We start from the raw sequence: 26969 nt of genomic DNA, 5'->3' as shown, positions 1-26969 counted from the left end.
TCTATTCAAAATGAGATCACTACTATCATCTTTAAGACGAAATTATGAAATTACACTTCATTAACCGAAAACAAGTCACATTCACTTAAAATCTAGAAATAATTCAGCACATTCAGAGCTAATGAGTCAAAATGTTGACTCTTTCATAATTTTGACCTAAAAAGCTAACATGTTGACTCATTTTATTATAATTTCTCCACAGCCCTTTTATTTTAATCTTTCTAAACATTTCATTAATTTTTTTAACATGCTGATTTTTATGACACATGGATCAATGTCTGGTGGAGAACTGAGATTATTGTCATCCATCTCCTGTTACCTTCAGAAAGTTAAATTAACTTATTTAACTCATTGTTAAAGCTGCTGTTTAACTTAATATTCTTATCATTAAACTCATCATTTAACTCATGATTAAAACTGAGTTTAACTAGATAAACGTCTTATCAAACACATTAAACTTGTCATTTAATTCATTTTAAAAACTGCTGATTAACTTAATGAACTTCGTATCGAACACATTGAACTGAATCATTTGTCTCGTCATGAAATGACTTATCGAACAAAGACAGACTCGGAGCACCGGGCAGATTTTGTGCCGGAAAAAGGAAAGGCAGAGTCAGAGAGCTGAACAGACTCAGAGGAAGAGAGAAAGCACTTGTTGGCTGTTAAGGTGGAATGGCTGTTAAGGTGGACAGTTGTGGAAACAAGGAGTCTGATTCCAGTGAAGGCAGAGTGGTGAGAGCAGGACAGTTCAGGACAGTTCAGGACAGTTCAGGACAGTTCAGGACAGTTCAGGACAGTTCGGGTTTTCAAAGATCCACAGAAAAGGAAACGGATCCAGAGAAGTCTGCCACCTGTGAAGACAGGAAGTGATGAACAGACTGATGTTGATAAAACTGATCACCAGACTGTTTTCCAAAGGTTTCAGTGATAGAAACTAAACATGCTAACTTCAGGGAAGTTATAATTCTTTAGATTTAACTGATCAGTTGCTTTGGAAAGAGCATCACCATTCTTGGACTGCAACAACTGTCAGAGGTTTTGTGATGTATCTTTTGCCTCTCATATAAAACAAACTTCAAGGACGGCTTTCTTTCACTTGCGTAACATCGCAAAAATTAGACTTATCCTGTCCCAAACAGATGCTGAAAACTTAGTGCACACATTTGTCACCTCTAGGCTGGATTACTGTAACTCCCTATTATTCGGTTGCCCAACAAATCTCTTAGGTCTCTCCAGCTGGTGCAGAACGCTGCTGCTCGTGTTTTAACGGGAACCAAGAAAAGGGATCATATTTCTCCTGTTTCAGCTTCTCTGCATTGGCTCTGAAATCCAGGATTGAATTTAAAATCCTCCTCCTTACTTACAAAGCTCTAAATGTTCAGGCTCCGTCCTATCTGTCACAGCTCATAGTTCCTTACCAACTCTCAAGATCACTGCGCTCTGAAAACGCAGGGTTACTTGTGGTTCCCAAAGTCTCCAAAAGTAGGATGGGAACCAGAGCCTTCAGCTACCACGCTCCTCTCCTATGGAACCACCTTCCAGTTTCGGTCACGGAGGCAGAGGCCGTCTCCGTTTTTAAGGGTAGACTTAAGACGTTCCTCTTTGATAAAGTTTATAATTAGGGCTGGCTCAGGTTGCCCGGACCAGCCCCTAGTTAGGCTGACATAGGTTTAACCTGCCTGGGGACTTTCTATAGGGGTCAGAGAGCAGTGGGGACTAACACTGCTCTCTGACTTTCATATTTAAGCCATAATAGCTGATTAGAGACCCTCGTTTCGTTAGTGTGTATATTCCTGGAGCACAAGTTTCCTTTCCGTGTGACGGGGAGGAGGGGGAGGTGGCAGAGCTTCGGGGGTGGTTTTGAGTCCATTCAGACCTGCCACTCTAGCTCTTCTTCCTCTCTCTTTCTCTCTTTTCTATTCCTGCTCTCTGTCATTCATGTGTAAGTCGTAACTGCTGATCAGTGACTCTAGGATCCTCATTGAGTCCTTATCCTTTTTTCTGTTCACCACCTTGGGTCTGTTGAATTGCACTACGCTAATCCCGCTGCCTCTCCGGAGCATTCCTGCTCCCTTGTTTCCTAGTTTTCACGGATCCTGGCCGTAACCTTGACTGTGCCTGACCATGGCCTTCGGTTGTGCTCGTGCTGTGGCTGTACTGACACAGCACTTGCCTTTGGACAACCCCCTTTCACATATGCATGAGACTGTTATCATCTCTATCAACATCATCATAGAGAGCAATTACTAATTTCACACCTACCATTATTGTAATATGACATGCATCTGTTTCTATTATTCTGTGCCCCCCCCCCACCCCCCCCCCCTCTCCCCCCCTCTCTTTCTCTTTCCTTTTTTGCCATGATTGTATTTCACTTGCTATTTACGACATCTATTGCTCGTCTGTCCGTCCTGGAAGAGGGATCCCTCACTATCCTCTACCGCTCTTCCTGAGGTTTCTTCCTCTTTTTTTTTCCCCGTTACAGGGGTTCTTTTTAGGGAGTTTTTCCTTGGGTGATGTGAGGGTCTAAGGGCAGAGGGATGTCGTACACTGTAAAGCCCTCTGAGGCAAACCATGTTTTGTGATAATGGGCTATATAAATAAAACTGACTTGACTTGACTTGACACTGTGCCCCTCGCTCGCCCTGATCCTGGTCTGGTCCTGGTTGCGCTGATGCTGTGATCCTGCCTTTGGACACCTCCGTATCAACATGTGCATGAGACTGTTATCATCTCCCTCAACATCATCAGAGTGCAATTAATGATTTCACACCTATCGTTATTGTGATATGACATGCATCTGTTTCTATCATTGCTGAGCCTCTCTGGTGATTTTCTTTTTCTTTAAAAATCTTGGCATTTATTTCTCTTACAACATTTTTGGTGATTTTTTTTCTTTTTCTTTAAATATTTTGGTTGATATTTTATTTTCTTGAAGTTCTGCACATTTTGTATTCACTTTAAAGATTTTTAATGAATACATGCCTTCCAAACCTGCACACTCTGTTTACAGAGCTCACAAAGCTGATAGTTAGGGCTGGCTCAGACTTTAAGGGAAGCGGGACCATGATTACAACCCTTCATCAGGAGACTGCAGACGAGAACTGGGAATTGTTTTGTTTTGAAGGTTTTTGGGGCATTCAGATGTTTCAATACTGTTTTTACTGTGTCTGTTTTTGTCTAAACGCATATTCCCTCTCAGCAGAAGAAGACACCAACTGAGGGTGAAGGACTCGAGTCTTCTCCCAACAGCAGCAGCTCTCATTGTTGACGCACTCCTTCAAAACATCAGACTGCAGGAAACACAGCGACGGGCTGATGAAGAAGAGGCTAATTTTTAAAAACGTCAACAGCGTCTGGATTAACCAGCAGAAAGACATGATGCTGCGGCAAAATGAAAAATCACGTGTGTGCTTTGAAATATTTCAACTACTAATGAGTCGTAAATATTTCTTTTGTGAAATTTAAAATGCATTTATTGTCTTGCTGGAGCCAAGTCTGAAGAATTTTCTGTATTTTGATGAGTAGCTGCGTGTGGTCTTTATTTCAACGGCTGCGCCTGTGATCCAGAAAACACAGATTGACTTTGAGCTCAGATTTAAAAAAAAATAAGGTGTCACAGGTTTTTCATTATGCAATTTGAAAACTGTGTTTTGAGTTTACTATTTTTGAGGCAAAAGATTTCAAGAAATGTGTCTTGGCAACTGTGTTGTTGTTGTTGTTGTTGTTGTTGCTGTGCATTTCTCTCTCTGTGGGTCACAATTTAAATAATAAACATGGACTGTGTTGTGTTAGGTTTTTCATTGTTTTGGTTGTCGCTGTGTGTTGTGGTTGTTGTGCTACGGTTGCTATGGTTACTGAATTGCTGCGGTTGTTGTGTTGCTGATATTATTGGGTTGCTGCAGTTGCTGTGGTTGTTGGGCTGCTGCGCTTGCTGTGTTGCTGTGGTTGTGACTCACCTGTATCTCACTTGCTGTGGCTGTGATGGGCTTGTTGTTGCTGTCGGGGGGCCTGATGGCGTGGATTGGACGTCGCCCCCCCTCCCTTGACGGCCGGTCTGATGGATGGCGAGGACGCCAGCTGCTGATTGTGCTGATGGCCCGCTCTGATTGGCTTGGCTATACGGAGACAGGAGACAGGAAGTCAGCCGTTTTAAACATGAAGCAGATTCAGTCTGACGATTCTCCTCAGAATGACTCATCAAACTGACTCTGAAAACCGGCAGGTCCTCAAGACTCGTCTGGGCTTGTCCCTCACCTATCTGAGCAGAGTGTCCTCTCCTGGACACATTCTTGGAGCGGACAACCTCTTTGATCCGGTCCACTTCCTGTTGGTAGCGTTTGCGGTCCCTCATGGCCGACTCTTTGGCGTCTCTCAGGGCGCCTTCCAGAGCTTTGACTCGCTCCACTGTGACTCGAAGACGCTTCTCCAACTTCGGTAGTTCACAGCGAAGGTCAGCGTTGTCCTGCACCAGCTGGAAACACAAAGACACATGACTCGTCCAGCCTCAAACAGACGTGACACGTTCAGCCTCAAAGTCGTGACTCGTCCAGCCTCAAACAGATGTGACACGTCCAGCCTCAAACAGACATGACACGTTCAGCCTCAGACAGTCGTGACTCATTCAGCATCATACAGTTGTGACTCGTTCAGCTTCAGACAGTTGTGACTCATTCAGCATCATACAGTCGTGACTTGTTCAACCTCAGACAGTCGTGACTCGTTCAGCCTCAGAGTCGTGACTCGTTCAGCCTCAGACGGTCAAAGGTGAGTTGTTTTAAAAGGACGGACTGACAGTAAGCAGCAGTGACTCGGGTGAACAGGTGTCACAGACCTGTTTGTGGACCTTGCTGAGCTGCTCCAGGTTGTTCTCTAAGAAGATGATCCTCTGTCTCTGAGCCAGACTGCCACCGGCTTCATCGCTGTCGTTCTCTGAACTCTGAAGAAGAAACAAGAAAACTCTGATTCTGACATTCAGCTTCATCACAGAACACACGGTCGAACAGAAAACAGAAACAGTAAGATCCTCTTCAGACTTCTCATGAATTGCCAACTGTTGTGAAGAACGAGCATCGAAACAGCTGAGTGTCAGCACACACCACTGTCCTATTGCAGTGCCAACAAGTCATCACCACGCTCACCCCAAAACCCCACTCACACCTGGACAGGTGAGGATGGTTGTTCTGAGGCTGATTCAATAAGTTCTCTGAGAAGTTTTGAAGACTTTGTTATTGACAGATTAAACCCGAACAGGTAGGTTTATTACATTCTTGACTCGAGTGCCGAGGTCCTGGATGAAGACTTTTCGCAGGTAGTTCAGCGTCTGTAGCTCTTTGGCCTGATGAATGAAAGACAAGAACTCAGCTGAACACGGATATAAAGACATGATCATTGTTAAAAATAATAATAAAAATAATCCGCTTACCACCGTCTCCTCCAGACCCTTCAGGTCCTCTTTGGCTTGTTCTCGCTTTTCATTCAGGAACCTGAATCACACAAACTGATGTTTGCACGTTTGATCTTCCAACATTTCTGTTTTATCCATTTACCAACTTCTGCACCAACAACAGGAAAAACACTTTTCTCTCATTTCTAATGTTTCCACTCAGGGTTTTTATATTGAACTGAAATTACATGAAAACGGCTGTACAGAGACCACGTGGGAAATGTGAGGCGCCTTTTGAATCTATGGTGAGCACAAAGGGACAAACTTACAACAGTTTCTGGAGTTTCTGATCTTTGTTCTGATCCTCAGCTTTCAGTTTCTCCAAGTCAGAATGCAGCTTCCTGTTCTCCAGCTGCAGCGCCCGGTTCATACTGAAATACACAACATTTATTCATACACACATTCATACACAACACTTACTCATACACACGTACTCATATACACATTCATATACAACACTTACTCATACACACATGTATTCATACACACATTCATACACAACACTCACTCATACACACGTGCTCATATACACATTCATATACTACACTTACTCATATACACATTCATACACACATTTACTCATACACGTGTACTCACATACACATTCATACACATTTACTCATATACACATTCATACACAACACTTACTCATACACACATTTACTCATATACACATTCATACACAACACTTACTCATACACACGTGTACTCATATACACATTCGTACACAACACTTACTCATACACACGTACTCATATACACATTAACACACACATGTACTCATACACACATTCATACACACATTTACTCATACACACATGTACTCATACACACATTAACACACACATTTACTCATATACACATTCATACACACATTTACTCATATACACATTTATACACACATTGTAGAGAGCTATTTCAGGCTATGAAGCTGTGGCCTAAAGTAACCCTAACCCTTAACTACTTAAAAGTCATTCAAGTTAAAAATGTAAACCAAAAAGAAGTCAAAAAGTAAACAAAACAAATCAAAGAAAAATAGAACTACACCTAAAACTCGACTAATCCATCAATGTGACTAAAAAAACAAAAAGAGTATTTTGTACACAGTTACAGCGGACGTGGTGTAGTGCATATAGGAAACGCATAAAAATGTGTGCTTTATTTTAGGCCGCTCACACAGCTGTGATCTATGGGGGAGCAGATGATATCAGTGATGTTACCGAGGGAGACATAATCAATAACTGACTCTTTGAGCTGATCGGTGTCTCTCTGCTTCTGTTGGATCTCGTCTCGGAGGCGACTCAGCTGCTTCTGATGAACTTCTCTGTGGTTCTCCATCTGTTCCTCCAGAGTTCTCTGCAGAACACAGCAGGTCTCTGAGTTCAAACTACCAGCTGATCAAAGCAACTCATCAGCTGATTAAACGATCTGATCAGCTGATTAAACGAACTGATCAGCTGATCTAAAGATCTGATTATGGTAAGAAAATGACTGATTTTACCTTCATCTCGACGGCGTCCTTAAGTCTGCTCATGTGTTCTTTCTCTTTGTCCATCACTGTCACCTCGTGCATCTGACCTGAACACACACACACACACACACACAGCAATTTTTCTTTGTCTTCTTTACATTACTTTGTTTTATTCCTCTGATAGTTTTTACCAGTTGAAAGAACGGTTGCCAGCTGTAACCATGGTGACGCAGTCTGACCTTGAGCTTGGAGTTTAGCGACCTCCTCCATCAGAGCGTCCTGACTCTCCTCCAGCTTCCTCTTCTTCTGCTCCACCTTCTGCAGGTCGTCGGTCAGAGACACGATCTTTGCCTGCAGCTGCAACACACACACACACACACACACACACACACACATACACACACACATACAAACACACACACACACACACATACACACACACACACACACACACACAGTGAAACAGAGGCTTAATTTTGTTTATTATTTTTATGGTGATTCGTATGAAGGGTTAGGGTTAGGGTTAGGGTTATTTCTGTTGGGAAATATTGTAAATATTGTAAATTATTTATTTATTTATTTATTTATTTACACGTGTATGCACAAAAGAAGGCATATGCCACTTTCAAAACAAACTTGATGGGAAAACGTGCTGTTCTCCACAGATACTTTGACTCCTGCATACGCACAGAAACTGGTGAGAGGACAAACTGTGACTCCAGTGGCAGAAGGATGAAAAGCGAGACTTTGATACCATTGTGTAAAATAAATCGAAATATTACCTCTCACGTAACAACAATATTTGCATGTTATGAAATGTTTTCTTATACATAAAAAGGTGAACAGGAGGGCAAATAATGTGTACACTGCTGCCATATTCGATGCCTCAGTCAGGCAGATACAAAGAGATAGTTTGATATAATGTTATCATACATCATATACTGTGTTTTTTATGTTTTATGTATTTTAGTATCTCTGTGTTGAATGTGTTTTATTTCACTGCGAAGCGCTGTGTAACTGTGTTTTGAAAGGTGCTATACAAATAACATTTCTAATCACTATTTTTATTATTATTATTATTATTATCATCACATTTTCGTTGCACACAGCTGCCGCTCAGTTAGTGTACTCCCCACACCTGTAGCTCTTCAGATGCAGTCAGTCGATGTGTGGATATATAAACTCAATCACTATTATTTAATTATTTGGCAGTGTTCGAGGATGAGGTGCGTGGGAGACAGGAGGGGTTCCCCGACAATCCCTGCCAGTCTCTTATCAAGGAGGGTGAGCTCCCCTCTCCTCACCCGTCATACACTCTGCCTGTGAAAGGCGATGCATTTTTTGCATCCACTTTAATATCAAAATACATACTTAAATATCACAATAAACAACGTGGTCTCTGATTTAAAAAGTAACGTTACAAACGGACTCACTATGTTGTTTGTCACTGCCTGCTGAATCATGTGGGACACCTGGTAAAATTCAGTGAACTGGTCTGGTCTGGTGTTTGGCTTTATTTTAAACCAGTTTGAAACATTTTTCATCCCAATTATTTATCGTGATTTATTGAGATAAATCAAATAATTCTTTGTAAAAATCAGACACCCCCGCAGAGCTCGAATGGAACAGTCCTTTGTTTCATGAGACTCGACAGAGATTCAATCGATTCAGCCGCCAGTTGCCCCCCAAAACACCTCTAGATGGCAGAACCCCGGACCTCACACCAGGTGAGCAGGTGTTACCTGAGAGACTAGCAGCTGACAGGTGAGCAGGTGTTACCTGAGAGACTAGCAGCTGACAGGTGTTGAGTTCCGTCTCACTGGACTCCATCCTGCTGATATTCTCCGTCAGGTTGACCTCCAGCTGTTTGCTGCGGTTCACCAGAGATTTGACCTCCGACTTCATCTTACTGACGTAGAGACGAGTTGTGGTGAACTCTTCCTCCATCACGCCGCTCGTCTCCGTCATCTGGAGAGACAGAGACAGACTGTAGTGTCCTCAGTTTATTAAAGACTGTCTCCGTCATCTGGAGAGACAGAGACAGACTGTAGTGTCCTCAGTTTATTAAAGACTGTTTCCATCATTTGGAGAGACAGAGACGGGCTGAAGTGTCCTCAGTGTATAAAATACTGTCTCTGTCATCTGTAGAGACAGAGACAGACTGAAGTGTCCTAAATGAACGGAAGTGTGAATGTCTTACAGCTTTGAGGTCTGTGGTCCCGAGGATGCTGCCGATGTCACTGAGGTCCCTGAGCAGCAGACTGAGGATCTCTGCGGACCTCTTCTTATAGTGAGAACTGATGTCCTGCAGTGAGGACAACTCCCGCTGGACTGTCTCCAGACTTACCTGAACACATGAGAGAACAACAAGAATTGATCATAACAACACATACACAGACATAGAACCAGCAACCAAATGTCCCACTGTCCTAAAACCCAAATGTCCTACTATCCTAACCCTCCTGCTGTCCTGTTATCCAGATGTCCCACTGTTCTAACACTCCTACTGTCCTGACATCCAAATGTCCCAGTGTCATAACCCTCCGACTGTCCTGACATCCAAATGTCCCAGTTTTCAAACCCTCCCACTGTCCTAACATACAAAAATGTCCTACTGTCCTAAACCTCTTACTGTCCTGACATCCTAATGTCCCACTGTCCCAACCCTCCTACTGTCCTAAAATTCAAATGTCCTACTGTCCTAACCCTCCTACTGTCCTGACATTCAAATGTTCAATGGTCCTAACCCTCACACTGTCCTGATCCTCTGACTGTCCTAACATCCAAATGTCCAACTGTCCTAATATCCAACTGCCCTAACCCTCCAACTGTCCTAACATCCTGTCCAAACATCTAAATGTCCTGACATCCAAATGTCCTAACATCCAAATGTCCTGACATCAAAATGTCCTAACATCCATCTGTCCTAATATTAAAATGTCCTAAAATCCAACTGTCCTGACATCTAAGTGTCCTATCATTCAACAGTCCTCCCTCCCAATGGTCCCACCAGTGTCACATCTTGAGCCTTGTCTTTCGATGTGGACTCACAGTTTTGTGTGCCAGCTCCTCGTTCAGCTGCTGGTTTAGGCGGTTCTTGGTCTCCACCTCCTGGCTCTTGTGGTCATAGTTCACGGCGAGCTCCTCTAGCGCCTGCAGCACCTCCTTCACCTCCTGTTTGGCCGCATCGCTGTCCCTCTGCAGCTGGGACAGCTCCCCCTGCAGGCGCTCGTAGTCCTGACGGCTGGACACCAGCAGCTGGGGGAGAACAAGGCTGATATCAGATACTCACTACTGTGGAGGTCTGTACCAGAGACTGTCACACTCAGGAGAGACACTCAGATGAGACACTCAGATGAGACACTCAGATGAGACACTCGGGTGAGAGTATAACTCTCAGGTGAGACTCGCAGGTAAGACTGTATCACTCAGGTGATACTGTATAACTCAGGTGAGACTGTATCGCCCAGGTGAGACTGTATCGCTCAGGTGAGACTGTATAACTCAGGTGAGACTGTATAACTCAGGTGAGACTGTATTACTCAGGTGAGACTGTATCGCTCAGGTGAGACTGTAATAACTCAGGTGAGACTGTAACGCTCAGGTGAAACTGTATAACTCAGGTGAGACTGTATAACTCAGGTGAGACTGTATCACTCAGGTGAGACTGTATCGCTCAGGTGAGACTGTATAACTCAGGTGAGACTGTATAACTCAGGTGAGACTGTATTACTCAGGTGAGACTGTATCGCTCAGGTGAGACTGTATAACTCAGGTGAGACTGTAACGCTCAGGTGAGACTGTATAACTCAGGTGAGACTGTAACGCTCAGGTGAGACTGTATAACTCAGGTGAGACTGTAACGCTCAGGTGAGACTGTATAACTCAGGTGAGACTGTAACGCTCAGGTGAGACTGTATAGCTCAGGTGAGACTGTATAACTCAGGTGAGACTGTATCGCTCAGGTGAGACTGTATAACTCAGGTGAGACTGTAACGCTCAGGTGAGACTGTATCACTCAGGTGAGACTGTATAACTCAAGTGAGACTGTATCGCTTAGTTGAGACTGTAACGCTCAGGTGAGACTATATCGCTCAGGTGAGACTGTATAACTCAGGTGAGACTGTATAACTCAGGTGAGACTGTAATGCTCAGGTGACTGTATCGCTCAGGTGAGACTGTGTATCGCTCAGGTGAGACTGTATAACTCAGGTGAGACTGTATCGCTCAGGTGAGACTGTATAGCTCAGGTGAGACTGTAATACTCAGGTGAGACTGTATCGCTCAGGTGAGACTGTATAACTCAGGTGAGACTGTATAACTCAGGTGAGACTGTAATGCTCAGGTGAGACTGTATCGCTCAGGTGAGACTGTATAACTCAGGTGAGACTGTATAACTCAGGTGAAACTGTAATGCTCAGGTGAGACTGTATCGCTCAGGTGAGACTGTATCACTCAGGTAAGAATGTATATAACTCAGGTGAGACTGTATTGCTCAGGTGAGACTGTATAACTCAGGTGAGACTGTAATGCTCCGGTGAGACTGTATTGCTCAGGTGAGACTGTATTGCTCAGGTGAGACTGTATCACTCAGGTGAGACTGTATAACTCAGGTGAGACTGTAACCCTCAACTGTCAGGTGAAACTGTAAACCTCAGGTGAGACTCACCTCGTCCTGATCAATCAGCTGCTGTTTGAGTTTCTCCACCGTCTGACTGTGATGGTTGATCTCTTCATCCTGAAACAAAAATTCATTGTTTATTCAAAAAAAAATACAAGAATTTTCCAGATCATCCCAAACACACCACAGACATGAAGTAACAATACAGACATGAAGTAACAGTACTGACAAGAGTAACAGTACAGACACAAGTAACAGTACAGACATAAAGTTACAGTACTGACATGAAGTAATAGTACTGACATGAAGTACATCTGAATGGAAATATAACGCTAGTGGACTGACTGGTCCCCAGTCATCACACGTGAATGATTCTGACTCACCTTGTCGTCCAGCTGGTGGTACAAGTCGGTGATCAGCTCGTACTGCGTCTTCTCCTCATCGGACAGAGGGACAGGGGGCTGAGCTGAGCTGTCCGTCTCCGCTGGCATCTCACTGCTGCTCTTCTTGCTCCTGCTGCTCAGCTGCTCCTCCACAGGTACAGACTCACCTGGAGGAGTCAGCACAGGTTCATCTTTAGACAAATGTCCTCTGAAAACACCAGAAATGTGTTCGCTCTGACTCTAACTCTGAAAAGCTCATAAACAACAGCGTGAGCAGCGTTCACACGATCACATGACAAGTCGGCGATCACTCTGTTAGCTACCGTCTGCACTGAGCTTCAGTCTGCTAGTGACACTTGAGAAAAAACATCCTGTGTTCAAGTGTATCGTGGACTGTTCAGGGTCTGACGGATCATGTTCAGGAATAAACCGGCTGAACCAGCCCAGCCCGACCCATCGTCCCGCCGCTCCGGGGTTACCTTTCCTCCAGCGCTTCAGCTCATTCTCCAGTTTCTGAACGACGATGTTCAGGCTCCGGCTCCTCTCCTTCTCCTTCTCGTACTTCTTCTTCCACTCTTCAGCCGTCAGCTCCAGATTCACTGACACCGTGTTCTTTATGGTCTTAGCTCTGCAACACGAAGACAAACACTCAGACAGGGGAGGACGGATGAACAGACTGATGGACAGACTGATGTCAACATGCACACGCACGCACACACACACACACACACACACACACACACACACACGGAGTACAGTGATGTCTCCTGCTGGACCGACTCTAAACTGGACACTTTGTTTTCTTTTCTAAGACAACAGATTTTTCTGTCGGTTAAAAAGTTGTTAGAATGACTGTATATTGATGACTGTATTTTGTCAACTGTATTTTTATGACTGTAGTCGACTATATTTTGTACCTGAACCATTTGGTACCTCTGTTTGAACATGAAGGTTCATCCTGAGGGGACAACGATCATGATAATAACCTGAACTGTTTGGTACCTCTGTCCAAACATGAGGGTGGACTTGGTTTCGGCCTCGTTGTAAACAGAAGGAGAGCAGCAGATGATGATGGTGGTCCGACAGTTTCCCCCCAGAGAGTCCTGTAGGATCCGGGTCATCTTACTGTCCCTGTATGGGACGTGGCTTTTCTAAAAACACACATACACAGTTACCTCAGAATGATATCAGTGAGTGCTGAAGTTTAACTGGAAGCTGAAATTATCTTTAAAATGGAAATTTCAACATACAGGAAGTTTTTCAGGTTTAGGCTACACCACTAGGCTGGCTAACATTATATTGTTATCATTATCATTATGTTATATTATCATTATGTTAATTAGTATCCCGTTAGTTAGCATCCCGTAACTTAGCATCATTTTAGCATCACATTAGTTAGCATCATGTTAGCACCGGTAAAGCGAGGAGTCACCTTTCCTTCGCTGAGAGCAGCGATGACATTTCCCAGAGCAGAGAGAGACTTGTTGATGTTTTTGGCTTCGTCCAACACAGCGCCTTCTGCTCCCGTTTTACTCACCTGAACATCAAAATCATTTTGATTACATTCATGAAAGAGGCTGAATGATAAAATAATCCAGTTAAATATCCGTTCCTGTATGGCCCAATCAATTAATCAATGGATGATCTGTTAATTTTATTTATCATTAGGTTAAATTTATGTGAATGTTATGTTAATGTTGTGTTACATTTCTGTGAATGCTGTGTTAAAGTTGTGTGAATGTTGTGTTGATGCTGTGTTAAAGTTATGTGAATGTTGTGTTAAAGTTGTGTGAATGTTGTGTTAAAGTTATGTGAATATTGTGTTGATGTTATGTTGATCTGTTAAAGTTATGGGAATATTGTGTTGATGTTATGTTAATGTTCTGTTAAAGTTATGTGAATGTTGTGCAGCGTTGTCTTAAAGTTATGTGAATGTTGTGTTGATGCTGTGTTAAAGTTGTATGAATGTTGTGTTGATGCTGTGTTAAAGTTATGTGAATGTTGTGTGAATGTTATGTTGATGTTCTGTTAAAGTTATGTGAATGTGTGTGTTAAAGTTATGTGAATGTTGTGTTGATGCTGTGTTAAAGTTATGTGAATGTTGTGCAGCGTTGTCTTTAAGTTATGTGAATGTTGTGTTGATGCTGTGTTTAAAGTTATGTGAATGTTGTGCAGCGTTGTCTTAAAGTTGTGTGAATGTTGTGTTGATGCTGTGTTAAAGTTGTGTGAATGTTATGTTAATGTTCTGTTAAAGTTATGTGAATATTGTGCAGCGTTGTCTTAAAGTTATGTGAATGTTGTGTTGATGCTGTGTTAAAGTTGTGTGAATGTTGTGCAGCATTGTCTTAAAGTTATGTGAATGTTGGGTTGATGCTGTGTTAAAGTTGTGTGAATGTTATGTCAATGTTCTGTTAAAGTTATGTGAATATTGTGCAGCATTGTCTTAAAGTTGTGTGAATGTTGTGCAGCATTGTCTTAAAGTTATGTGAATGTTGTGTTGATGCTGTGTTAAAGTTGTGTGAATGTTGTGCAGCGTCTTAAAGTTATGTGAATGTGAATGTTGTGTTGATGCTGTGTTAAAGTTGTGTGAATGTTGTGTTGATGCTGTGTTAAAGTTATGTGAATGTGTTGTGTTGATGCTGTGTTAAAGTTATGTGAATGTTGTTGTGTGAATGTTATGTTGATGTTCTGTTAAAGTTATGTGAATGTTGTGTGAATGTTGTATAAATGTTATGTTGATGTTCTGTTAAAGTGATGTGAATGTTATGTTGATGTTCTGTGTAGGTTATGTGAATGTTGTGCAGCATTGTCTTAAAGTTATGTGAATGTTGTGTTGATGCTGTGTTAAAGTTGGGTGAATGTTGTGTTGATGCTGTGTTAAAGTTGTGTGAATGTTGTGTGAATGTTATGTTGATGTTCTGTTAAAGTTATGTGACTGTTGTGTTAAAGTTATGTGAATATTGTGTTGATGTTATGTTAATGTTCTGTTAAAGTTATGTGAATGTTGTGCGTGTTGTGTCTTAAAGTTATGTGAATGTTGTGTTGATGCTGTGTTAAAGATGTGTGAATGTTGTGTTAAAGTTATGTGAATGTTGTGTTGATGCTGTGTTAAGGTTGTGTGAATGTTGTGTTGATGCTGTGTTAAAGTTATGTGAATGTTGTGTGAATGTTATGTTAATGTTCTGTTAAAGTTATGTGAATATTGTGCAGCGTTGTCTTAAAGTTATGTGAATGTTGTGTTGATGCTGTGTTAAAGTTATGTGAATGTTGTGCAGCGTTGTCTTAAAGTTATGTGAATGTTGTGTTGATGCTGTGTGTTAAAGTTGTGTGAATGTTGTGCAGCGTTGTCTTAAAGTTGTGTGAAAGTTGTGTTGATGCTGTGTTAAAGTTATGTGAATGTTTTGCAGCGTTGTCTTAAAGTTATGTGAATGTTGTGTTGATGCTGTGTTAAAGTTGTGTGAATGTTGTGTTGATACTGTGTTAAAGTTATGTGAGTGTTGTGTGAATGTTATGTTGATGTTCTGTTAAAGTTATGTGAATGTTGTGTGAATGCTGTGTGAATGTTCTGTTAAACTTATGTGAATGTTGTGCTGCTGTTGTCTTAAAGTTATGTGAATGTTGTGTGAATGTTGTATAAATGTTATGTTGATGTTCTGTTAAAGTTATGTTGATGTTCTGTTTAGGTTATGTGAATGTTGTGTGAATGTTATGTTAAAGTCATGTGAATGTTGTGTGAATGTTATGTTGATGTTCTGTTAAAGTTATGTGACTGTTGTGTTAAAGTTATGTGAATATTGTGTTGATGTTATGTTAATGTTCTGTTAAAGTTATGTGAATGTTGTGCAGCGTTGTCTTAAAGCTATGTGAATGTTGTGTTGATGCTGTGTTAAAGTTATGTGAATGTTGTGTTGATGCTGTGTTAAAGTTATGTGAATGTTGTGCAGCGTTGTCTTAAAGTTATGTGAATCTTGTGTTGATGCTGTGTTAAAGTTGTGTGAATGTTCTGCAGCGTTGTCTTAAAGTTATGTGAATGTTGTGTTGATGCTGTGTTAAAGTTATGTGACTGTTGTGTGAATGTTATGTTAATGTTCTGTTAAAGTTATGTGAATGTTGTGTGAATGCTGTGTGAATGTTCTGTTAAACTTATGTGAATGTTCTGTTAAACTTATGTGAATGTTGTGCTGCTGTTGTCTTAAAGTTATGTGAATGTTGTATAAATGTTATGTTGATGTTCTGTTAAAGTTTATGTGAATGTTGTGTTGATGTTCTGTTTAGGTTATGTGAATGTTGTGTTGATGCTGTGTTAAAGTTACGTGAATGTTGTGTTAATGTGAAATAATGTAATCTATGATAAAATGTGTTAAACACAGTGAGCGTGGTGGAGCGGTGTGACCTTCTCGCTGCCTGCCAGGTCGACCAAGTAAAGTTTCCCCGACAGTTTAAGCTCCGTCTCCACGTTCTCCTGCTTGATGTTGATTAGAAAAATGCTGTGACTGCGAGAGCTGTGCTCGTTCATATCTGTAGGACGAAGAAACAAGAAATACATCTTGTCACCTTTTAAATCTAATAAAGAAAAGAACCAGATTATCAGCGTAGCGCCCCCCAGAGGCAGCAGTGGTATCAATGAAAAATGAACAAACAAAATCCTGATGTTATTTGTTCAGAGTCTGAGGGGGGCGTACTGCAGTATTAGTGGTATAAGCACTATTGTAGTATAAGCAGTGCTGTAGCATTGGCAGTAATGGTGGTAAAAGCAGTATTGTAGTATTGGCAGTATTAGTGGTATAGGCAGTATTGTAGTATTGGCAGTATTAGTGGTATAGGCAGGATTGTAGTATTGGCAGTATTAGTGGTATAAGCAGTACTGTAGTATCGGCAGTATTAGTGGTATAGGCGGTATTGTAGTATTGGCAGTATTAGTGGTATAAGCAGTACTGTAGTATCGGCAGTATTAGTGGTATAGGCGGTATTGTAGTATTGGCGGCATTAGTGGTATAAGCAGTACTGTAGTATTGGCAGTATTAGTGGTATAGGCAGTATTTTAGTATTGGCGGTATTTAGGTATAAGCAGTACTGTAGTATTGGCAGTATTAGTGGTAAAAGCAGTATTGTAGTATTGGCAGTATTAGTGGGGCAGCTGTGGCTCAGAGGTAGAACGGGTCGTCCTCTAATCCGAAAGTCAGCAGTTTGATCCCCAGCTCCTCCAGGTAACATGTTGAAGTATCGTTACGTATTTACGTAAATATCGTATTGAACCCCAAATTGCTCCCGATGCCGCATCATCGGAGTGTGAGCGCGTGTGAATGATTACTGAGTAGCAGGTGGCACCTTGTGCAGTAGTTTCAGCCACCAGTGTGTGAATGGGTGAATGTGACAATGTAGTTTGAAAGCGCTTTGAGTGGTCAATAAGACTAGAAAAGTCCATTCACAATTTATAAGCAGTATTGTAGTATTGGCAGTATTAGTGTTAAAAGCAGTACTGTAGTATTTGCAGTACTGTAATATTGGCAGTATTAGTGGTATAAGCTTTATGTAGTATAAGCAGTATTAGTGGTATAAGCTTTATTGTAGTATAAGCAGTTTTGTAGCATTAGCAGTAATAGTGGTAAAAGCAGTATTGTAGTATTGGCAGTATTAGTGGTAAAAGCAGTACTGTAGTATTGGCAGTATTAGTGGTAAATGCTGTATTGTAGTACTGGCGGTGCAGGTGTGAACTCACTGGTGACGGCGACGTGTCGGTTGGCTTTCCCCTCGTCGATGACGTCCATCACTTCGTCAGGACTGGAAACAAAACGTTCCGTGCAGCCCTGACAGGAAGTACACACCGGTTAAGTGCTGTTACCGTAGTACTGATGCTATAGTATCAGTATGCTGTAGTATTTTAACTAGTGCAGCGCAGGTACCTTGACAAAAGGAACCCTGTTTTTGTCCTCGTGAACAGCCAGGTTGGTCTTCGACACTAAAACATGAATCACAGTCATTATCAGTTTGAGTTTAAAAAGCGGAACATCAAATGTTTTTCAGTTTTTTTCTCACCGTCCAGTAAGTCTCGGATTTTATCCAGGTAGATTTCAAAATAAGAGACCTGCAGAAAAAAAACAGACACACTGTTTAAATTCTGTTCCTACAAAATGACAAATTTCTGCTTCAAGGGAAAAAAAGATATTTAATTCATCCGTTCAGACTGACGACTTAAACCTCAGCATTCACACACGTTTCTTACACATTTAATCATAACTCTCATTAAATGATTCGGTTTCTGTGATCATTTCTACCATTTTAAACACCAGCCACAACATAGCAATGAAAATTACACACATTTTTGACGCAGTATGCTTTTATTTGGCCACTGTAAATAAACAGGTTAGTGAGATTTATCCTCACTGATGTGATGTTGTCCTCTTATATTATGTATTAATTTCATTGTTTTTATTATTATATTTAGTAAAACTTTATTCATTTAGTACTTAAACTGGCTTTTGTGATTGCCTGTATCACTTTTATATTTTTATTTGCTTTAACATTGCTGAGATATTGTGTTTGCATTTTATTCTGGCCTTTTTGTTTGACTTTTCCAGACCTTTCTCTGTTTGGCATGTTTGTTGATGTTTATTTTATTCTTATATTACACATTATTTTATTACATATAAGGTGCTATATAAATAATGTTTTTATTATCATTATTATTATTGTTATTATGTGTGGCAGGTCACTTTATGTTGGATGGTATTTTCTGGTGTTGTTGCTGGAGAGGAGCAGGGAGCAGCTGGTGCACAGGGAGCAGATGGAGAGCAGGTGGGTCAGTGAACGCCTCGCTGCTCGCTGCAGGACGTCTGATCTCACATTAGATTCTTTATAAAAAAGATGGCTAATTTTTACTGAAAATGACACAAAAGAGACAAATCAATACCTTTAATAAAAGAAACTACAGAGTCCCAGCTGTCCAGAAAAGATCTGTTTGAAATATTCATCAAAGTCTGTTTCCCACGGCTGAAAACTTAAACGGTGACAACCTCAAACATGTTCAGGTTTTTATTCTAATGTGATGTGTTGAGCAGCTCATCAGATTCTGGTAATATTTACTTATTATATTCTTCATATTAAAGTGTTAATCATAATGTGATTTCCTAGAAAGCAATTAAAAGAATAATGGAATTAAAATACTGAAAATTAATTATGAAAATTAAAAACAAAAATCACCACCTGGGGGCTGCACCACAAAGCCAGATTAGTGTCTTAGGGAAGAGTGTTGAGTCTAAAGCCGCAGTCTCCTGGGTCTAACCTCTGCTGGATCACCACGGTAACTGATGCTGCAGACTGGATCACCACGGTAACTGATGCTGCAAACTGGATCACCACAGTAACTGATGCTGCAGACTGGATCACCACGGTAACTGATGCTGCAGACTGGATCACCACGGTAACTGATGCTGCAGACTGGATCACTATGGTAACTGATTTTGCAGACAAGATCACCACGGTAACTGATGCTGCAGACTGAATCTGGTCAGGAGCAGCTTACGTTCTGAGTTTCAGCTGAAATCAGCTGAAAAACATCTTTCAGAGCTTCTCCTAACAGAGCTGTGTAGTTATAACATCACTGTATGCATTGCAAAGCTTTTTTTCCCACAGGAGCCTGCAGTTTATCAGAGATGCAATAAATCTGAGACCAAATATCTTTTAATGACCTGGTTGTGTCTATCACTGAGCTACTGAATATGTGTGTGGTGTGTGTGTGTGTGTGTGTGTGTGTGTGTGTGTGTGTGTGTGTGTGTGTGTGTGTGTGTGTGTGTGGTGTTTTCTGCTCAGTTTGTCAACAGTGACTCTAAAAGAAGCTTCTTTAAAACCACAGATCATATTATACAAGGTACAAGGTAATTTTATTGTCACTTTTCTTAAACGTAGTTTAAGAAAAATTACATTTGAGGTGATCCTAAATCCTAACAGGTCACTATAAATTTTTAATCAGGATGATTTTAATTTCACATTAAATGTTATGTAATTCCTTCAGATCAGATCATACCGTCACCACCACTTATGTTTAAATGTTTGGTTCTGATTGGCTGAAATCAGTTTGTACTCTGCTGTTATATTACAGCTGATAGATCAGCCTGTTAATATTTATCACAGATATTATTCAATCCATAAAATTCATTTTACTTTGATTTGTCCAAGAACTAAAGTGATTTAGTGTCTTTCATTATGGGACAGTCAGACCTAAATATAGTTCTTGTTTAGCTTTCATGTTTAAATTAAATTTCCTTCAGACGTGTCAGGAAATTTCCTTAAAGGTGTTCTCGAGAATGAAACAGACGGACATAAAAATGAAAACAATAACGTATTTGAATAAATTGTCTTTTGTTTCAGTTTCACGCTGGCGGCTCCTGACTGATGTGACCGATGAGGTCATCAGTGTAAAAATGACATCACCTTGATGTGAAACTCCAGGTTTTCGTCCATGGAGTAGATGTGGTCAAAGATGTCTCTGGCGATACGAGGGATGATCCCCATCAGGTCCAGGTCGTGCAGATTTCCCTGAAAGATTAAAAACACATTCATCGTCATCGACAGTAAACATCAGCTGATCAGCTGGATGAAAAACGTGATAAATAAATTAAAAAAACAGTGAGGGATCCTGACCTCCATGGTGTGAGTCTTTCCTGATGACGTCTGACCGTATGCAAAGATCGTCCCGTTATATCCTCCCAACACATCTGAAACACAAACAACATTCACACAGCGTTAACACAACATTCACGCAGCAAAACATTCATACAATATATGCACAATATTCACACATCATTTACACAACATTAACACAATATACACAAAACATTGATACAAAATACACACATCATTAATAATGCATACATACAACATACACAAAAATATTTACACAACATACACACCATACTTACACAATGTTAACACAACATACGAATGATGTTCACGCAGTACATACACAACAGTCACACATCATTTACATTCACACAACATTAACACAACACGCACACAATACACACACAACACGCATGCGCCTGTGTGTGTGCATGCGTAGGCCTGTGCTTATATGTGTGTGTATAAAGGGTTAAATTAGTGATGACCTCTGACCTTTGACGATCTGCCTGGCGCAGGTGTCGTACACCTGAACCTGTTCAGCTGTCGGCGGGAGGACTCGGTCAAATACATACGGCTTCCCCTGAAACACAGGAAACACACCGTCAAAACAAAGGTCTCTGTACATCTTCCCCTGAAACGCAGGAAACATGTCAAAATAAAAGTCTCTCTATGTCTTCCCCTGAAACACAGGAAACACACCGTCAAAACAAAAGTGATGGCAACCTCACGTCTCGTTTACAGACATATTAAAGTGGCGTCTCGTTCACAGACGTGTTAAAGTGGTGTCTCGCTTACAGACGTGTTTAACCTGTTTTAGCCTTCCTCCTTGTGTCATGGTTTGGAAACCTGTCTTTGAGAGACAGGAACTCGCTGAATCAGATCACTAAATGGTCTCGTCGGCTGACTGCGGAGTCACAGCTGTGTCTAGAGTTGCTGTGTACCAGACAGTTGCAGCAAATGGCCAGTGCTGTCTGTAATGATGAGTCCCATCCTTTAGTCAGTCAATTCCAGCATCTTCCATCTGATTGCAGATTCAAAGTCCCAAAATCTAAAACCAAGCACTACAGAAACAGTTTTGTTCCGGTTGCTATTGCTCTTTTAAATAGGTCCAGATGCACTTGGACTGAGATCTAGTTTATGTGTTTTGCTTATTGATATCTATTTATTTCATCAAATTTCTTGGTTTTAATTTAACTTTTATCTTCACTTGTACCACATTTTAATCTAATCTAATCAGTAAGCATTGTGAGTACCTCATCCACGTCCCTGTTTTGTACAGTCTTAACCTCTGTATCTGTCTTGTGTTTTAAATGTATGTGTGAACTGTGGATGCACTCTCCTGTTGCTGAAAAACAAATCTACCTGTAGATATAAATAAAGTCACCTGAACCTGAAAATGACCACATCCCTCAGGGAGTCCTGTGGGGGGTACGGAGGGAATATGGGGTGCTGGGGTCGCTGCTGCCTAACCCTGCTGCCCTCCGGTCCCTGTATGTCCAAAGTGAGAGCTGAGTCCACAGACTTGGCGTAAAGTCAAACACATTCCCAGTGGGTGTCGGCCTCAGCCAGGGTTGTCCCTCGTCTCCGAGGCCTTTGATGTCCCCCAGGACGAGCTGGAGAGTATTGCTGAACCCCGTTCTCAGATAAGCGGGGGACGATGGATGGATGGATTATTTTTAGTAGTAATTTTATAATTTTATTATAATTTACCGCCCAAACTTTTCTCCTGCGATACATCACAACGTCTGCTGTGAAATACATCCATAAAAACCTAACAGTTAATGGATTACTTTTCTGTCGATCAGCCAGAGGAATCATTATTGAACACTGGACGGTAAAAGGAAACAGCAGCTGAACAATGACTAAGGATTAACCCTTCGTCCTCACTCTGTGCTTCAATAAGACACCTGTTGTCATGGTAACTGCATCCCAGTGGGAGACGACTGAACAAATCAGAGGAAGAGAAGATGGTTACTGCATGCGCACACACACACATGCACACACACACGCGCACTCACACACACACACACACACACACCTAAATGGCCTTCAGTGGACCATTGCTCTGTTTCGGGTCATTTTGAATTAAATGTGATAAAAATGCTGCAAAAACAAACTGATATTCAATATTTTCATACAAGACAGCTTAAATTATTCGTCTGCATGCCGTCAGAGGGCCACATCTCAGCCGGGTGTTGATGCTGTCAGTCACATGATCTCTGACGGCCTTCAGCAGACAGAATATTTCCCATGAGACTTTGCTGTAGCTCCATCCCCCATTCTCTCAATCAAACCTTCAGGCAGATGACAGAAAATCAAATCTGAACAAACGTGACACTGTTTCTGTTTCTTTTGATTTCAGACTGAACTGTGATGCTCTGTCAGGATGTTTATGTCGGGTTACTCTGATCAAAACAAAAGAGTTCAGGTTGTGTTTGCTCTTTTTGTCAAGAAGCTTTTCAGACTAAACTTTCACAGATGAGTCTGTAAAACAAACAAAAACCTTTAAAGCAGAAACAAACGTTAACATCTGTTCATATCGAGCTAATGACGTCTCATTACAGAGACCAAGCAACGACAAACGCACTCAACTCGCCTCGTTAAATTTATACATCAACCTCATTATATTTATACATCCGCCTTGTTAAATTTATACATCAACCTCATTATATTTATACATCCGCCTCGTTAAATTTATACATCAACCTCATTATATTTATACATCCGCCTTGTTAAATAAACAACCCTGTATCCAAAGAAGCCTGGACGTTGTGTTAAACAGAAATAAAACCAGTAGTCAATGACCAGTAAATCCTTTTTTAACTATATTTAACTGAACCTTGAGCCCAGATATTTAATGTTCAAAGTGATAAACTTTATTGACAATTTTTTTGCTTAAAAAATTAGGGGGATTTGTAAAGAAAACATGTCAAATGTTTAGAGGGCATGATTTCTTGTTTGGTGTTTATTTTATTTTACATTTTTTCTCTTTTTTTTGTATTTGAAATTTTCGGTTATTTTTGTTTTGTTAGATTTTTTTGGCAATATTTCACAAAAACATTTTGTTGGTTTTTGTTTGTTTTATTATTATTATTTTCCTGAAAGATTTTTGGGTAGTTTTTTTTTTCCTTTAAATTTTTTTGTAACTTTTAACGTAAACATGCCACAGGTGGGAAAGCATGTTTTGATTTTTTTTCCCCCTAATTTTTGTTTTCAAACATTTAGGCAATCTTTAAAGAAAATATTTTAGCAATTTTGTTTTCTCTTAAAAAGTTATTGACTTTCTTTTTCTTTAAATGTTTTAGTAATTCTTTTTTGTCTTTAAAATGTTTGTTATTTTCTTAAATGTTTTTACATAAGATATTTGGGCTTTTTTTTGTGGCTGCAACATTTTTTGGTGTTTTTTTTTTTTCTTTTTTCTTTTTTTTTATATCATACTTCCTTTAAAAAAAAAAAATCACAGAAACAGAACTTCTCTAGACCCGAGCTCGTCTGAAACTGACTGAATGAAGCTGAAAGCTCCATACAGGTTTTGGAGCAACATTTGCTGTCATCCAGACCAGGTCTTTTTCAGGAACGTCCCTGTGTCTCCCAGCGAGACAGTAGGACACATTGTGCAGGTGTCCCAGCAGCATGGCTTCGTGGTAACAGAGGTCAGGGACCAGATTGATCTGCTACAGTCCAGAGCTGTCCCCCATTGGACATGTGTGAACATCATGACGCACAACATACGACCACAGAGAAGACACACTGAAGACGGACATCAAGACAAAATGGTCTTCAACAGTTAGTGTCCTCACTGAAGATGGACATTAAGACAGAAAAGATTTAAACAGTTGGTGTCCACAGCTCCCAAACACTGACTGTTGTTCAGAGAAAAGCTGCTGTCTCACAGCTGACACATGCTGCTGTCTCACAGTGGACACATTCTACTGTCTCACAGTGGACACATTCTACTGTCTCACAGTGGACACATGCTGCTGTCTCACAGCGGACACATTCTACTGTCTCACAGTGGACACATGCTGCTGTCTCACAGCGGACACATTCTACTGTCTCACAGTGGACACATGCTGCTGTCCAACTTCATTGCAACCTATTGAGGACAGAAAACTACAAAGTTTTTCAGTTTGAATTTTGTTATTTAGACACACCTGTGCAGTGATGATGATGATGATGTTTAATCAGACACACACCTGTGCAGTGATGATGATGATGATGATGTTAAATCAGACACACCTGTGCAGTGATGATGATGATGATGATGTTAAATCAGACACACCTGTGCAGTGATGATGATGATGATGATGTTAAATCAGACACACACCTGTGCAGTGATGATGATGATGATGATGTTAAATCAGACACACCTGTGCAGTGATGATGATGATGATGATGTTAAATCAGACACACCTGTGTGATGGTGATGATGATGATGATGTTAAATCAGACACACCTGTGTAGTGATGATGATGATGTTTAATCAGACACACCTGTGCAGTGATGATGATGATGATGTTTAATCAGACACACCTGTGCGATGATGATGATGTTTAATCAGACACACCTGTGCAGTGATGATGATGATGTTTAATCAGACACACCTGTGTAGTGATGATGATGATGATGATGTTTAATTAGACACACCTGTGTGATGATGATGACGTTGATGATGATGTTTAATCAGACACACCTGTGCAGTGATGATGATGATGATGATGATGTTAAATCAGACACACCTGTGCAGTGATGATGATGATGATGATGATGTTAAATCAGACACACCTGTGTAGTGATGATGATGATGTTTTTAATCAGACACCTGTGCAGTGGTGATGATGATGATGATGATGTTTAATCAGACACACCTGTGCGATGATGATGTTTAATCAGACACACCTGTGTGATGATGATGATGATGATGATGATGATGTTAAATCAGACACACCTGTGTAGTGATGATGATGTTTAATCAGACACACCTGTGCAGTGATGATGATGATGATGATGATGTTAAATCAGACACACCTGTGTAGTGATGATGATGATGATGTTTAATCAGACACACCTGTGTGATGGTGATGATGATGATGATGTTAAATCAAACACACCTGTGTAGTGATGATGATGATGATGTTTAATCAGACACACCTGTGTGATGATGATGATGATGATGTTTAATCAGACACACCTGTGTGATGATGATGATGTTTAATCAGACACACCTGTGTAGTGATGATGATGATGTTTAATCAGACACACCTGTGTGATGATGATGATGATGTTTAATCAGACACACATGTGCAGTGATGATGATGATGATGTTAAATCAGATACACCTGTGCAGTGATGATGATGATGATGTTTTTAATCAGACACACCTGTGCAGTGATGATGATGATGATGATGATGTTAAATCAGACACTGCTGTGTAGTGATGATGATGATGATGTTAAATCAGACACACCTGTGTAGTGATGATGATGATGTTTTAATCAGACACACCTGTGTAGTGACACCTGTCAGCAGTTTACAGGTAGCCTGTGATGAAGATTTTAAGCAGTGGCAGTGTATTCGCTGTAACTGACTGAACCATTCAGCTGCTGTCAGGATCAATAAACTGATCTCTGATTTTGACAGTTAATTGATTAAATTAGTGTAAATATTTTTTTTCTGTTTTCTGTTTGTGGTGATTTCAGGTGAAACTGAATAATTTTCACTGAATCATCTGAAACAGGAAACAGTTGCTTTCTATTGTGTTTCTATTGTTTCTGCTGACGGAGGGTGTGCCGGTAAAACACCGCGTGTGTGCTTTTTTCACTTGTGTAAACCACTCACGCTCTCACACACACACACAGAAAGTCGGTAACGGACTCACCGCCACCACCACCGTGTCCTCTCCGTTAAATTTGGGGATGCTTTTGTCTCCGCGGATCCGCTCCGCGTCGTTCAGCGGCCTGAAGCGACACATCACCTTCACCCCGCACACCCCGCACTCCGCCGCGTCCACATCACCGACACCGCCCGAAAACAACACGGTCCGGTAAACACTGCCCGGTAAACAACACGGTCCGGTAAACACTGCCCGGTAAACAACACGGTCCGGTAAACACTGCCCGGTAAACAAAGCGCTTCTGTCCCAGTCCACTCGGCTGAATCGGCGTCTCTCCGTCAGGATCCACTCCCACCTCTCAGGTCCACCCTGAAGCACCGAGCCGCACGGTACTCTGGGACATGGAGTCCTCCTGTTTCCATGGAAATCAATTGATTACTGATTAGCTGTGTGCTACACGGACAAGGACTCACATTTTTATAAACTCCTTCCGACGTGGAAGTAAAACAAAAACATGTTTAATTAACAAAAGAAAAAGAAAGTATTACATTTCATATTTCATTTAAAATAACACATTATCACCCATTACTGAT

General features: G+C 41.0%; 1 protein-coding gene across 1 annotated transcript; it reads right to left on the bottom strand.

The window, feature by feature from the left end:
- Positions 1-448: 448 nt before the first annotated feature.
- Positions 449-26798, bottom strand: LOC121948675 (kinesin heavy chain-like). The gene is made up of 27 exons (XM_042494073.1): positions 26732-26798; positions 26422-26624; positions 21036-21123; positions 20565-20638; positions 20355-20459; positions 17961-18009; positions 17828-17883; positions 17644-17731; positions 16318-16442; positions 13357-13461; positions 12927-13075; positions 12404-12552; positions 11925-12091; positions 11590-11658; positions 9972-10178; positions 9121-9267; positions 8700-8888; positions 7160-7277; positions 6951-7027; positions 6696-6805; positions 5719-5820; positions 5429-5489; positions 5270-5341; positions 4838-4942; positions 4261-4477; positions 3963-4121; positions 449-854 (listed from the first exon to the last, which is right to left on the bottom strand). Exons 1-26 carry the CDS (start codon positions 26796-26798, stop codon positions 3970-3972), a joined length of 3051 nt encoding a protein of 1016 aa, XP_042350007.1. The 3' UTR covers positions 449-854; positions 3963-3969.
- Between the last annotated feature and the right edge of the window lie 171 nt (positions 26799-26969).

Source organism: Plectropomus leopardus, chromosome 10 (assembly GCF_008729295.1).
Source record: "Plectropomus leopardus isolate mb chromosome 10, YSFRI_Pleo_2.0, whole genome shotgun sequence".
In the NCBI taxonomy this organism is placed as follows: domain Eukaryota; kingdom Metazoa; phylum Chordata; class Actinopteri; order Perciformes; family Serranidae; genus Plectropomus; species Plectropomus leopardus.
This window is presented reverse-complemented; position numbering and strand designations above follow the sequence as displayed.

Excerpts from the sequence above, each read along its gene's own strand:
- LOC121948675 (XM_042494073.1), bottom strand. The coding sequence starts at position 26,798 with ATGGAAACAGGAGGACTCCATGTCCCAGAGTACCGTGCGGCTCGGTGC. Across the intron at positions 8,889-9,120 it reads GGACCACAGACCTCAAAGCT|ATGACGGAGACGAGCGGCGT; the intron begins GTAAGACATTCA and ends CTGTCTCTCCAG. Across the intron at positions 7,028-7,159 it reads CGCTAAACTCCAAGCTCAAG|GTCAGATGCACGAGGTGACA; the intron begins GTCAGACTGCGT and ends GTGTGTGTTCAG.